We start from the raw sequence: 13936 nt of genomic DNA on the forward strand, positions 1-13936 counted from the left end.
AAACGACATTCAGTAGTAAATAGTAATAATTATGAATACTTTTAATTATATCAATTTCCAGTTCTTCTGCTTTCCGTTTCGCTATCTAAAATGGAACATGTGACAAGCACAATTCGGAATTTGGTACAAAACAGTCACGATTATTTCGCTTCGCATGCGCTCGCTTTGACGTTATTTTTAACTCATTACGCTATGGCAAACGCGAAGTAGTGCAAACGGTATTCGTAACGTTCGTCGACGAGACTTTCCCTACATGTTACAAGAGAGTACATATTTCTTTATATCTTGGTGAGTTCACTGTTACACCAATTTTAATTCATTTCTATCTTCTAATATATTAAGTTACGAGTAACTGATAATATACTTTTGTAGAAGATTTAAGGTTTGCTTTCATATCATTGCAATTTTTTGATCAGTGAGACAACTTAAAGAGTGTTTCATGGATTTCGTAAAATGCTTCAAATATCAATCTATAAGAAATTGTTGCGGTGAAAGGACTTCGATGGATAGCGAAAACGAGAACAACGAATTTCCTATTAAAGAACGTACATTCCCTAAACGAACAAATAAAATTGGAGATACGCAGAAAGTTGTTAATACCGAGTTACCGTGTTTCGATAAAAGCGAACGGTAAGAATATATAATACAATCCGATCTATCCGCGGTTCCGAACAAGAGGCTTGATTCATTCAACGATGATATGTCCTATAATTACGTTTCTTCTTTTTACTTAGTTATGACGATTATTCAAAATTGAATATGCCATTGTCTTGGCATACAAATGGGGAAAATTCCATGTACCGTGTCTCGAAAGCGTCTTATGATATAAAAGATCGAATAAGCAACGAATACGAACAGGAAGAAATCCTTTTCTCTCCTAAGACGGGTGAAGATATAGACTTTCAGTGTCCTAGATGTAGTAAAAGGATGCACGAGCCAAGACTTCTTCCTTGCTTGCATCCTATATGTTCACCGTGTGTTTCAGAATTAATGAGTAAACGTAAGTACTCTGAAACTAAACATTTTAACAGGGAAGTATGTATGAATACATTTCTCTTGTCGTAACGTAGCTCTTTATACTTCCATGAAAGGTACTAGAACACACGGTGTACAGTCGGAAGATCGGCCAAGTAATTTCTACGAATTGTGTTCCTTGTGCGACTTTCGATTACCGAATGTTAATTCACCAATTCCACCCCCACATTATCCTCTTCAGCATCGTTTGGTTATGGATGCTATACGCTGCAAACTCGCGAATAGAGTCCTTTGCGACACTTGTACGGACGAAGTTATCGTAAGCATTATAAGTTTGTGTACTCGAAATATTAAACTCGATAGTTCCTAATGTATTTAATACGCAAGTTTTTACTTTTCAGGCACATGTTCAGTGTTCCACGTGCCTTCGTAATTTCTGTTCGGCTTGTGGAATAGAACATCAACAACAAGTCGTCATGGAATTGAGACCATCGAAACACTTAATGAGGCCGATTTGGGAAGCTACCAAAGTACGACGTACCGCGCTCTGCCAAAAACATCCTACACACGCATTGCGGTTTTATTGCATTGCATGCCGACAGGTTTACGATAAAAATTTTCTCAAAAATTAAGATAATAGTGGAAAGTAGGGCAAATTTTCTATTCACCTATTACTATTTTAATTTTCGGCTCTTTAGGTGACATGCAAAGAATGTATATGGAGTACACAACATAGAGGTCATGCAAGCGAAAATGCTGCTGGAGCTGGGAAAAGGGTTGCTCTGTACTTGACATCGATATTGCAAAGGGCAAAAACGCTTTTAAATCTACTTCTGACACAGTACAACCGAAAATCGTTTATGAGTGGTACCTTTGAAGAAATGAAAGATACTTTCATTTCAAGGGATTATCGGTATGTTAAACAAATGGTAATGTACTATAGTTGATAGTATGGTACTAGTTAGCATAAAAAGCAAGCTAGATAGAAGTATGAATTGTCATGTGATGGTACAAATTAAAATTTGCTAGACTAAGATCACAATATATTGAGACTGTCATTTGAGGTGCAATTTAAGCATTTCTGTGTTATATACAAGAAATGGGGTAAAAAACAGAAAATTATTCCATTATTTAATTAATGGTTTGGGAACAAATATTTGTATAAAATATATGTATAATGATATTTCACCATTTGTATGCAATAAAGGATTATGTACAAAATTAATAACATGTATTTATGAAAAAATAAAATTTATTTGAAACCAACAGCGTCAAAGTAACAGTTGGAATTTGTGCCTTGGAAGAGCTAAGCAATGTCCATGTCTCAAAATGGATCCACAACACGACCAATGACTAACACCTGGATGCCCAATATAACCATGTCCACAACCTTGATATCCACCTGTAAATAAATAGTTTTGTTTGCTATACAGAACAACAAGGTTTCTTGTATTATTCAAAAAATAATGTATTACCAGGCATAGACCCCCCACAACCACAAACAGTTTCTTTTTTACCACCACTTGAACAGAATGTACAACAGTGATATATACCAGAATGAGAGGGTTTTAACATTGACACTTTTACATGGTTGGTTGAATTTTCTAGGAAAATTGCTTGTTATTAAAAAAGATACAAAAGAAAATAAATATAGAATTAAAATACTTTTCATACCTATTAGTGTATTAAACACTCCTAACCCTTTCAATCTCTTTATTATTGTGCCAGCAAGACTCAATATTTCCACATCAGAACCATCTGAAATTAATTCATTTGTGAGGAAAATAGCATCGAGTAGATGCCTTGCTCTTTTTAATCTGTTGAATTCTTGTATTCTCTCTTGTGCTTCCCTTGCATGAGACAATGTCAAGTCACACTTCCAAACATTTCTTTCATCATTTATCAATTCTGCAAACCATCTGTTCAAAATAAATAGTTATTGTGCTATATTTATAAATTACATGCATAATATTAAAATATAAATAAGGAATTGTCATGTGATGTATATTTCGAAAACATTTCGTATCACTGTCATTTGAGGTATTTCACTAGATGTTCTAATCACTTTCTTACATAATTATAATGATGAAGTATAAATATTGATTTATTTTCTAAATTCGTAGTTTAGGTTTTCATTTTGTCGTATAATTGATACACTTCTATAAATATGTAAACCAAATGCCTGCCTATTTTAAAAAGTACACATGTGTTTGATAAATTTAACGTTTGAACCAAAATTTTCAAAATATTTCAAATACAGTTTTTCATACCTTTTAAATAAGGTGTTCGCTAAGTTAAACTTTCTTCATGTAATGAATTATCTCAAGCTTTTGCATATCTCATTATTTGTATTTGAAAACATAAACATTTTTTGTTTAAACGTATATAAAGCTACGTAACACTCTTCAAGTGCCATTACTAAAAACAGTAGGTCTATCCTTGTCGCACATTAGTATGTTCTCTCTCATACTCACGCAATTGAGCTTCAGAGTATTGGTTTCTAGACGGCGAGTCGATCGCTGGCAGAATATTATATGATTTTTATATGGATGATTTTGAATTTACCTTTTACATACTAAATTAGTATAGTTCATAGTCATCTACACAAACAACGTACTCGTTTCGTTAATATTTTTTGTTATTGAAATTACAATATTTTACAACAAAGCTGTAACAAATTTCTAAAATACTTTACATAATATTAGAGTATTACTAATTTAAAAGAATTTCTATTTTTAAAATACAATAAATCTACATTGAACAAATAAATAAATTAGAAAACTTTCGTTTCCAATTTTGTGCAATTTAAACTGCATCTAAAATGAATGTTTAATTTAATTCCTAAATAAAATAGCCATTCTGCTACTACTATATTTGTTAAAAATAGAAGCTTATACTTATTTATATCTACTCCCAGAAAAATAGATAACTGCCTTTTATTAAATGGATTAAAATTGCAGTTGATTTTTAATCCTGAAGAAATGGACCTCACACAAGCGAAGTTAAATTTAATAAAATCAATAACAGTTCAGAAAAGCAAGTATTATACGCTACAGTTAAGTGCAACACCCAAAAAATCTTCAAATCCAATAGTAATTTTTCCTGCTTGTTCTGTGTCCCGTACTCGAAAGGCATCTGTAACAAGAAATTAAAAACATTGTATGTACCACCACTTTATTTTTGCATATTCTGTACATTTTTAGGCGTTTATTATTTTCCTGTATATCTACTTACCTGTAAACCTTTGAATTTGAACACATAATACAATAAACTGATCAACAGTTATAGAAGAATGACCTACAGGATCACTTTTTTTAATGAGAAATGATATAAAGTCTGGGTTTAATCTATATCCCATTTGTGTTAAAGCTGCACCCAATTCATTTTCTTGTATACTTCCAGAGTTATCATGATCAAATCCACGAAAGACACCCAACCATGCATTAATGTAATTATAAAGAGCTTGAAACTCAAACAAATCTATTGTACCACGCTTTTCTTTATCAAACATGCCTATGAAAAAGCAACATTAAATAGAATTATATATTCTTAAGTATTGTAGTTATTATTTAGTAGAAAATAAGAAACCCATATTTTCAATATAAATAACACACCGATCATTAAATTGCAAGCAGTATCTGAAAATGTGCCTCCTTGACCATTTGCTAATGCAGCTTTTAATTCTGTAGCACTAATTTTTCCACTACCATCTCTATCAACTGCAGCAAACCACTGTTGCACTTCTGGATTTACTTGAGCTTGAGGATCAGCTTCCCCGAACATTGTTGCCTGATGACAGAAAACAATTTTGTGCATTCGTCGCTCACAGTTTCAGAAATACTGACTTAATTTTAATTAAGACTGTATTGTAAAGGAAAAATGTAAATTATAATTATTCGTGACGAGTAAGTACACGTTCAATATGAAACACAGAAATATAATTACCGGGTATGACATGATCGAAGCTTTTCTTCAATTGTTGAATGGCATTAATTGCACCGCGCCGTCAATTTGTTTCGTCACAAACACAATACGAACCAATACGAACAACGCCATACGACTGCAACCAACTGCAACGCAATTATTGTGAACTATTGAACATATACGCTTGTGTTACGCAGGTAACGCAGGGTCGACTCCGTCGACTCGGTTCCTCTTCGAATTATAAATAAAAATAAAATTATAAAAAATGAATGCATTTAAAGTAATTAAAAATGTAAAAATTTCGTGATAATACTATTTAATTAAATTTGCAGTGAAATTAAGCAATTCTGCATTTTTGTTCTCAGAAAAAATTACAGTTTTCGATGTTTGTTGTTTCTAGTGGCGTTATCTAGCGTCAAAAAATTAACCATTTCATTAAAAACCTAAGCGCCATCTTACAAACTGTTGTACGCTTATCAGTCGTGTATGTGGAGGGGAGGGTGTTCACTAGTGTTCACTTTTACTTGCTTTTCTGACAGTAGTCGTTAGGAAAGAAAAGAACGGCTACTAAACATTATTTTCGCGTTTGTTAACTCGCTGTTGATTTAACGCTCATCATGGACGATTTACAGAATTACAAATTGCAGCTCCAGCAGGTGAGTGTATCGTTTTTTGCTTAACCTTACCCAAATGGTGGAATGGCGAGTCCATTTTCGGAGTTTCCTTCGTTGTTTACGAAGTTTCAATCGTAAACGAATTTCATGTTTTATCGTTTTAGGTGGAAGCAGCTCTCACCACGGACCCCACTAACGAGGAGCTTCTGAAATTGAAAATTGATCTCGAGGAAGTAATAGAGCTGACACATGATTTAATTAAATCACAACAACAGGAAAAAAGGCAAGCCAATGGCATGGATGCTAAAGATCCTATTTTACTTGCAGTTTTGGCCAATAAATGGAAGGTTGGTGATCAGTGTATGGCACCTTGGAGTGAGGATGGCAAGTAAGGATTGTCACTTATATATACTTCAATTTATTTAATAAGAAACAACTGTATTCTATAGAATCTGGGTTAATAATGTATGTCATAGTTACCTAATTTTTTCAGATATTACGAGGCAACCATAGATGCAATTAGTGAAGATGGTATTGTTAATGTAACTTTTAATGAGTACAAAAACACAGATGTTACAATGCTTAGCCAGCTAAAATCAGTAGCCAAAAGGCCAGCATCGGATTGGGCAGATCAAAAGTCGAAGTAAGTTGTTTGTAGAATAATGTATTAGCTTTATTTGTTAGTAGTTTATTATTGATTTCTTTTGCAAGTTTTTGAGCAATCAGATTTTGAGGAACATTGCAGGGCAAATTTTATAAAAAAGAAAATGATTACTAATTGTTCATTTTTCTCCTTATGCCTTTATTCCCAATTGGCCACCACAATCACTCCACTGTTCTATGCTCCTTGATCTGAAATTCCATTATTGTTCATTTGTATCTTGATGTCGAACTGTTCTCATACATCATTGCAACCCAGGAAAAGGTAATAGGATAGAATCACTAACATTTCTTATTTTTAATAAAAAAGTAATGTTCTCCCAACATTATGTTATTTTACGAGAGATGTGTACACAGTAGATACTATTATGAATGATAGACACATTAATTTACAGAAAAATGCAAGCTGCTGCAGTAGCAGGTTCAGATCCTAATAAACAGCGAGAATATCTAAAAAAAAAGAAACAAAGAAAACTTCAGCGGTTTAAAGAACTCGAAGAGGAACGTGAAATGGAGAAAAACAAATGGCTAGCATTTACGAATAAGGTATCCACTGACGAATAATTTTAACATTATAGAAATATGTTAATTGTTTATTGATCTTATATTTTTTATTCTGTATGTGTAGTCTTCGAAGAAAGGTGTAATTAAGAAGAGTATATTTGCAACGCCAGAAAATGTAAATGGTCGCGTTGGGATTGGCACGTGTGGCGTAAGCGGTCGAGAAATGACGAAATTTAGCAACGGCGAAAAGTGGAGGAGGGGAGCATGAATGCTATTGTAAATACACAAATTAATATTTCGTGAGATAGAACTATCAATTATTGTTATATTACACCGAATTCAGTTTTTTAAAAAACTGAAAAAAGGTATGTTTTGCGTTGTGAGAATGTTTCATCTGGGCACGTGGACTAAGAGTGTGTAGCTGTATTTTCGGATTGTGCGTAGACATTACATTATGAAGGAACAATGACCTCAATAAATCCCGAAATTATCTGGATTTTCTACCTTCTTGAAACGAATGATTGTCACGAATGAATGAGTTTCTAGATTAACACATTTATGTGGATATGATTTGTTTATAATCTATAATTGATATGAATAAATGTATATTTTAAATCCAAACAACGTTTAGATATTTAAATTTTATTTAATAAATAAAGAACCTCAAGAAATACTTCTTTTTTCCTGTAAGATTTTTTGTATCTACGATAGTTTAGGCATTATCGCTCACAGTAACAGTTTAGCTGGCTCACCCTGTATATAGCTAATACCGTTAAAAAAATAAAAAATGGTCGTTCTACTATAGAACAAGACGTCACCAGTTGGTGATATATTTCAAGTGGTAGACGTAATTTAAGAGGTGGATAAATCGAACAAAAATGGATTTTCTAAATTACGATATTACTGTGAAGGCCTACAATAATTATTGCTTCATTTAAGTGCAAAAATCGTATTCTAACCTCTAATGAAGATTGTCAACAAACATTAAGTATATCAAATATTTTTTCTCTTATTATTATAGCAAAATAAATCACTAATTTTATCATATTTGCGTTGACAGCTATAAAACTTGTTTAAAAGTGTTATTTCAACATTGATCTAGATATGAAAATATTTAGAGGAAACTTTTTTCATTGTCTGTTAAGTTGTTATTTGCTACTTTTATAAAGTCGGAATTGAAGAAAGAAGACTGAGATTATTGTTAATAAAAAATAATTAATTGTACCAAGTATTGTATTTATATACAAAAAGCATGGAGTCAAATGAAAGAAAACAATTACCAAATGGGGATGCTACGAGTAATAGGGACATTGATTGGTCCAGATATGGTTTACATAATACAGAAATACAAAGAAATAATGAAACACGCAGAAATAATGGAGAGTATGAAGAACTTGGTCCTGAAATGTATCAGACCGGAGCAAACGAATTGTTTGCTCAAGAATACGTGAGTAAACAATTAACCAGAGTTAAAATAATGTTTGTGGTCCTCTGTTAAAATGCATAATTTTTAGAGCTCTGATCCTTGGTGGAAATCAAATTTTTTTATCTCCCAACCTGTACTGTTTGGAACATGGGATGGTGTATTTACATCTTGTCTTATTAACATCTTTGGAGTTATCGTATTTTTAAGATCAGGGTGGATAGTAGGACAGGCTGGTGTTCTTAATGCAATACTAATAATCTTGTCCACAGGTAATAATAATAATGTTATGTGTCATTAATAATTAAGGTCAAAAGGATCATAATGTGTACACGTTTTATAATTGTTTTAGTATTTATCGCATTAGTAACAGTATTGTCTGCTGTTGGAATATGCGAACGATGTAGAGTAGAAAGCGGTGGAGTTTATTTTTTATTATCGCACGTCTTAGGGTCAAGGTCTGGTGGATCTATTGGACTGCTGTATTGTTTTGGACAGGTAAGATAATTTTTACTGTGATTTTTACTGATGGATTACTTTAAAACTTTCTTTTAGGCGGTGGGCTGTGCGCTAAATGTTCTAGGTTTCGGAGAATCTATGGCAGGTTTGGTAGGGTTAGAATCTGCTTGGACAGAACGCGGTTTTGCATGCGCGGCTGTTATCTTGTTATCTATTATCAATGTTGCTGGTGTCAAATGGGTCATAAAACTCCAATTTATTTTGTTACTAATTTTACTTCTTGCTGGGGTAGATTTTATGGTTGGAAGTTTTACACACGTGAACGTTGGTAAGATAACATTATAGAGGTTATAATACAATTTCCATTATCTTAGAGTACGTGTAGTTTTAAATTATAACGCGTGATTCTGTAAATATCGTAGAAGCTGGTTTTGAAGGTTGGTTGTCAGGGAATTTAAGAAATAATACGTTTCCCGACTATCAAGATGGATATAGTTGGTTTACAGTTTTTGGTGTATTCTTTCCGACGGTAACCGGTGTCTTAGCCGGGATTAATATGAGTGGAGATTTAAGGCATCCGTCTACTGATATTCCTAATGGCACACTGGCTGCTGTAGGAACTGGGTGAGAGTCATAATTTAAAATTATTTTTAATATATGTGCTATAAAATTAATTTGAAATTTTCAACCCACTTGCAGAACGCTTTTGTATCTATGCTTTATAATGTTCCTCGCGGCAACTTGTACTCGCAATACACTTCTCACGAATTTTATGATTGCGTCAAAGGTATCAGCAATCTCAGTATTGCTGTTGGCCGGTCTTTACGTATCATCATTTAGTAGTTGTTTAGGTGCTATGTACGGCACACCTCGTGTTCTTCAGTCTATCGCTAGTCAGAATGTTATACCGGGAATGAGTTGTTTACAAAGAGGGGTGAGCTCATTTCCGTAATTTTTTAGTAAATTATCTACTAGTTGAGATCTTGAGTTATTGAAATTTTACGATTATTTCAGAGAGGTCCGAACAAGGTACCCATATACGCAATGTTAGTGGTTGCTATTGTTACATTAACATTCATTATTACCGGTCAGATTAACACACTCGCGCCAATTGTTACGATGCCTTTTCTTTTGACATATGCATGCTTGGACTACGCGTATTTTGCTCTTGCGCAAACATTCGATATACAATTAATTCGAGAACAAAGGTTCCGAACACAATCCCCAACGTTTGATCGTAATTATGGCTGTGCGAGTAGAAATAATTCGATAACGGATATGGATAATGATTTAGATAATTTGTTTCCTGAAAGGATAAGACATAAAAATCTTATGGTAAGCATATACAAATATTTAATTGATTACTGTATAACAATGAAAAAAATACTTGTTAATTATTTGCAGAGAAATCCCAGCCTTTCCGAGAATAATGTTTACATAGATTCTTCGCCAAGTGTTGACGAGAATGGTAGCGTTGTGGAAACCTCGGAAAGGAAAGTTCATATCCACAATAAGTTAGGGAATTGGTACAGTCCTTTGTGTAACAGATGGCTTTCACTGTTAGGTGTAAGTTTCCTCATAAATTCGTTATATGAACTATGCAAATACAGTTGTAACATGTGTTTATCTTACAGTGCCTCGTAAAATTGCTTATTATGTTTCTTGTTCACTGGGGTTACGCTATTGCCAATATTGTCGTCGTTTTCCTTGTTTGGAGTTACGTGGGTCATGCTAATCCTGCGGTTAAGCCTGGAGTTTCATCCGAATTTAAATTCTTTAACTGGCTGAAGATGTCATTATTGAGGCTTATGGGGTAATTATCGTTAACGCCATTACGATCATTTCTTCGTGAAATAGGGTTAAGTGATATATACATCGCAAGAATATTTTGAGAAACTATGAACACGTTTGTCTTTAATTCTAGGAGAAAAGTTTATGATTACGAACAAATTGTTGTTACACCAGCGCATCCAGGTGTTGAAACATGTTCAGCTCAATTGAACGAAGAAAACGAAGATTTTGCTGGCAGGCGAAGATATCATCAAACAGCTACAGTCACGGGACAATATGTCAATGTTGACTGAGCGCGAAATATGGCAGCATAATTAGGAAAATTTGATGATGGCTATAATAATCAAGCAAGAGGAATTGTTTGAAAATCATATTTAATTTCATACTGTACCATACAATGAAATAACAGAAGAAGCGTTACAATTTTTAACGCTGTTAACCGCACAAAAACTAGTCTAATTGAAAATATTTCATATCGTAGGCACAAGAAACTTTTTGTAAAGTGCAACACGGTAGCCTTAAAAACGCTAGTAATCTATTTAAAAAATGGGTACACCAAATGGCTGAATTAGACAAAGAATTGCTAACTAACTTTTTCTAACAATTTATGCAACATGTATCTGATGCAGTTAACATACTGCCAGAGGCATTTTTGAAATGCAGGGTCCATATCTTCACTAAATTATTTTAATAATTGTGTCTTGTAATGTGAGATTATTTATTCTTTTATAATCCTACTAACGCGTAGTTAGGATTTAATCGTAATAACGTAAATATTACATAAATATATCAGAAGAGATATGCCGCATACATTGACATTACAATATCATACTATTTATAACGAATACTCTGTAAATACATAGCGATAATATATTTATATGCTATTTAACATTTTTATAAGCGTCACTGCAAAGACGAGTATATATTAACAAAATACATAAATATAGATTGCTAGACAATACTTTGTATATATTTACTTTCCTGATTTCCTTTACGGACCAGTGTTCATTAATGTTATTAATTTATTTTGCTATTGAGCACTCCGAAGAGTACTCTATGTTACCAGTAGATGGATAGGAAAAGTTTGCGGATAAAAACGTCCATGTGTCACTTGGCATAACCTAAAATTGATTCCTTTTCATCATAGAAACAAAAAGGCTTTTAAAATTGGGAGTTGAAAAACTATTGCCGTTTGTGAAAATAATTTCATCATGGTTAAAAAGAGAAGAGGTAGATAATATTATTACGAAGATGCATGATACTTTAACTTTTTATCGAATATTTAGGTTCATTTTACATTTCATTTACATTCAAAAGATTTACCATTTTGTGGTTATATTTTATTTGTTTTTAGATTTCGAGGAGAGTAAGGAGGAACGTATGGTTATGACAATTGGAGAGATTATACAGGAATTATTAAAAGCACACACAGAAAACAGAGATGTAGATTTAAATAAACTAAAAACTCGAATCGCTTCTAAGTATGGCTTAGAAACTTCTCCTAGATTAGTTGATATTATAGCAGCTGTACCTGTTGATGCCAGAAGCATATTAGTCCCAAAGTTAAAAGCAAAACCCATTAGGACTGCTAGTGGTGTTAGTATTTTAATGTGTGACAATTTACATATATACAGGTATGCTTTTTGAATTGTAGCACAATACGTATATTGTTGTTTTTTTACAGATAGCTGTTGTGGCTGTGATGTGCAAGCCACACAGATGTCCTCATATTAACATGACTGGAAACATTTGCGTGTATTGTCCTGGTGGACCTGACTCAGATTTTGAGTATTCAACACAGTCGTACACAGGATACGAACCAACATCTATGAGAGCCATTCGTGCAAGATATAATCCATTTTTGCAGACAAGACATCGCGTCGAACAGGTGAGGTTGAGAACCTCTTACATATTTCCGCATAAATAAAATTTCATTACGCAATAATGTTGAATGTTATTATAGCTAAAACAATTAGGACACAGTGTAGATAAAATTGAATTTATCGTTATGGGAGGTACTTTTATGTCTTTGCCTGAAGACTACAGAGATTTTTTCATTCGAAATTTGCACGACGCATTGTCCGGACATGTTAGCAGTAACGTTGACGAAGCGGTAAAATATTCCGAACGAAGTCGAACTAAATGTATTGGAATTACCATAGAAACGCGACCTGATTATTGTCTTAAAAAGCATCTTTCCGACATGTTACGTTACGGGTATGCGTAGTACAGAATTATTTATGAAAATAAATTTTAATTCTTTTATTATAATTTTTGAGAAAAAAATTTCATGTAGGTGTACTCGTTTAGAGATTGGTGTACAATCCGTATACGAAGACATAGCACGAGATACTAACAGGGGGCACACTGTACGTGCGGTATGCGAAAGTTTTCAGTTATCAAAAGATGCTGGTTTTAAAGTGATTGCACATATGATGCCGGATTTACCAAACGTGGACATCGAAAGAGATGTTAATCAATTCATCGTGGGTTATATTTCTGATATTAGTTTTCCCACTTTTACAGAATTTTGTTCAGTTTAAATTTAGTGCATTTTCAGGAATTTTTTGAAAATCCTGCTTTCAGAGCAGACGGTTTAAAAATTTATCCGACATTAGTTATACGTGGCACTGGTTTGTACGAATTATGGAAAACTGGAAGGTATAAAAGTTATCCACCAAGCGTTTTAATCGATCTTATAGCTCGTATTTTGGCTCTCATACCGCCTTGGACTCGCGTATATCGCGTACAAAGAGACATACCTATGCCTTTAGTTAGGTAATCATAATTAAACAATTTACTTTTGTATATTATTAATGTTTTCTTATATTTCTATGTTTTTCAAACTTAATTCTTAACATATAGTTCGGGCGTAGAACACGGAAATTTGCGTGAGTTAGCATTAGCAAGAATGAAAGATTTGGGGACTGATTGTCGCGATGTAAGAACTCGAGAAGTGGGAATTCAAGAAATACATCATAAAGTACAGCCTTACGAAGTAGAACTCATACGTCGCGATTACGTCGCGAATGGCGGTTGGGAAACATTTTTGTCGTACGAAGATCCTACTCAGGATATTTTGGTTGGTTTACTGAGATTGAGAAAGTGTTCCAGTGAAACCTTTAGGTAAAATGTCGATTATTGGAAAGTCCTTGAAACGGAATTATTTGACTATCATTTACTTGTATTTTGTAGGCCAGAACTTAAAAATAAATGTTCGATAGTCAGAGAACTTCACGTATATGGCAGTGTAGTCCCTGTAAATGCTCGCGATCCTACAAAGTTTCAGCATCAAGGATTTGGAATGCTACTGATGGAAGAAGCTGAACGAATAGCGCGGGAGGAGCATCAATCTCATAAAATTTCCGTTATATCAGGTACAAATAAAAATGAAATAATTATTTTCATTATTCCATACTTTCAAAGTACTATGACGATAATTATTCTTCAGGCGTCGGAACACGAAACTATTACAGAAAGATGGGTTACGAACTCGACGGCCCTTATATGTCTAAAATGTTGGTAGATTGCAAATAAATTTTGATTATTTACGTACGATACAAAATGAATGTAATTATTTTTCCTC

The 13936-nt window shown here is 33.4% G+C and overlaps 5 protein-coding genes and 1 long non-coding RNA gene across 9 annotated transcripts; 4 read left to right on the top strand and 2 right to left on the bottom strand.

The window, feature by feature from the left end:
* The first annotated feature begins 89 nt into the window (after positions 1-89).
* Positions 90-2192, top strand: LOC128881480 (tripartite motif-containing protein 42-like). 3 transcript variants are annotated; one of them, XM_054132543.1, is made up of 6 exons: positions 90-288; positions 417-630; positions 735-1000; positions 1071-1294; positions 1377-1577; positions 1674-2192. In XM_054132543.1, exons 2-6 carry the CDS (start codon positions 440-442, stop codon positions 1920-1922), a joined length of 1131 nt encoding a protein of 376 aa, XP_053988518.1. In that variant the 5' UTR covers positions 90-288; positions 417-439; the 3' UTR covers positions 1923-2192. The 3 variants fall into 3 exon arrangements, with proteins under 3 accessions (XP_053988518.1, XP_053988516.1, XP_053988517.1); XM_054132541.1 differs by having other exon boundaries at positions 141-288; positions 373-630; positions 1674-2188; XM_054132542.1 differs by having other exon boundaries at positions 166-288; positions 1092-1294; positions 1674-2178.
* Positions 2193-2209: 17 nt separating this feature from the next.
* LOC128881485 (uncharacterized) lies at positions 2210-3222 on the bottom strand. Its single transcript, XR_008458084.1, has 3 exons — positions 2650-3222; positions 2451-2579; positions 2210-2377 (listed from the first exon to the last, which is right to left on the bottom strand). It is a non-coding gene; the product is annotated as an uncharacterized LOC128881485 (long non-coding RNA).
* A 373-nt stretch (positions 3223-3595) lies between these two features.
* On the bottom strand, positions 3596-5227 carry LOC128881484 (peflin). The gene is made up of 4 exons (XM_054132555.1): positions 4921-5227; positions 4590-4764; positions 4210-4488; positions 3596-4110 (listed from the first exon to the last, which is right to left on the bottom strand). The coding sequence occupies exons 1-4, from the start codon at positions 4930-4932 to the stop codon at positions 4019-4021; spliced, it is 558 nt and encodes a 185-aa protein (XP_053988530.1). The 5' UTR covers positions 4933-5227; the 3' UTR covers positions 3596-4018.
* A 152-nt stretch (positions 5228-5379) lies between these two features.
* On the top strand, positions 5380-7310 carry LOC128881483 (survival of motor neuron-related-splicing factor 30). Its single transcript, XM_054132553.1, has 5 exons — positions 5380-5555; positions 5678-5901; positions 6007-6156; positions 6569-6719; positions 6802-7310. Exons 1-5 carry the CDS (start codon positions 5517-5519, stop codon positions 6943-6945), a joined length of 708 nt encoding a protein of 235 aa, XP_053988528.1. The 5' UTR covers positions 5380-5516; the 3' UTR covers positions 6946-7310.
* Positions 7311-7439: 129 nt separating this feature from the next.
* On the top strand, positions 7440-11284 carry LOC128881478 (solute carrier family 12 member 8). 2 transcript variants are annotated; one of them, XM_054132538.1, is made up of 11 exons: positions 7441-7665; positions 7738-8124; positions 8192-8372; positions 8453-8598; positions 8656-8887; positions 8982-9183; positions 9259-9493; positions 9574-9894; positions 9964-10125; positions 10194-10372; positions 10484-11280. In XM_054132538.1, exons 2-11 carry the CDS (start codon positions 7930-7932, stop codon positions 10641-10643), a joined length of 2013 nt encoding a protein of 670 aa, XP_053988513.1. In that variant the 5' UTR covers positions 7441-7665; positions 7738-7929; the 3' UTR covers positions 10644-11280. The 2 variants fall into 2 exon arrangements, with proteins under 2 accessions (XP_053988512.1, XP_053988513.1); XM_054132537.1 differs by having other exon boundaries at positions 7440-7665; positions 9574-10125; positions 10484-11284.
* A 133-nt stretch (positions 11285-11417) lies between these two features.
* Positions 11418-13915, top strand: LOC128881479 (elongator complex protein 3). The gene is made up of 9 exons (XM_054132540.1): positions 11418-11580; positions 11705-11946; positions 12035-12238; positions 12314-12567; positions 12647-12836; positions 12911-13128; positions 13216-13476; positions 13546-13727; positions 13802-13915. The coding sequence occupies exons 1-9, from the start codon at positions 11562-11564 to the stop codon at positions 13885-13887; spliced, it is 1656 nt and encodes a 551-aa protein (XP_053988515.1). The 5' UTR covers positions 11418-11561; the 3' UTR covers positions 13888-13915.
* Positions 13916-13936: the final 21 nt, after the last annotated feature.

Source organism: Hylaeus volcanicus, chromosome 8, assembly GCF_026283585.1.
Source record: "Hylaeus volcanicus isolate JK05 chromosome 8, UHH_iyHylVolc1.0_haploid, whole genome shotgun sequence".
NCBI lineage: Eukaryota > Metazoa > Arthropoda > Insecta > Hymenoptera > Colletidae > Hylaeus > Hylaeus volcanicus.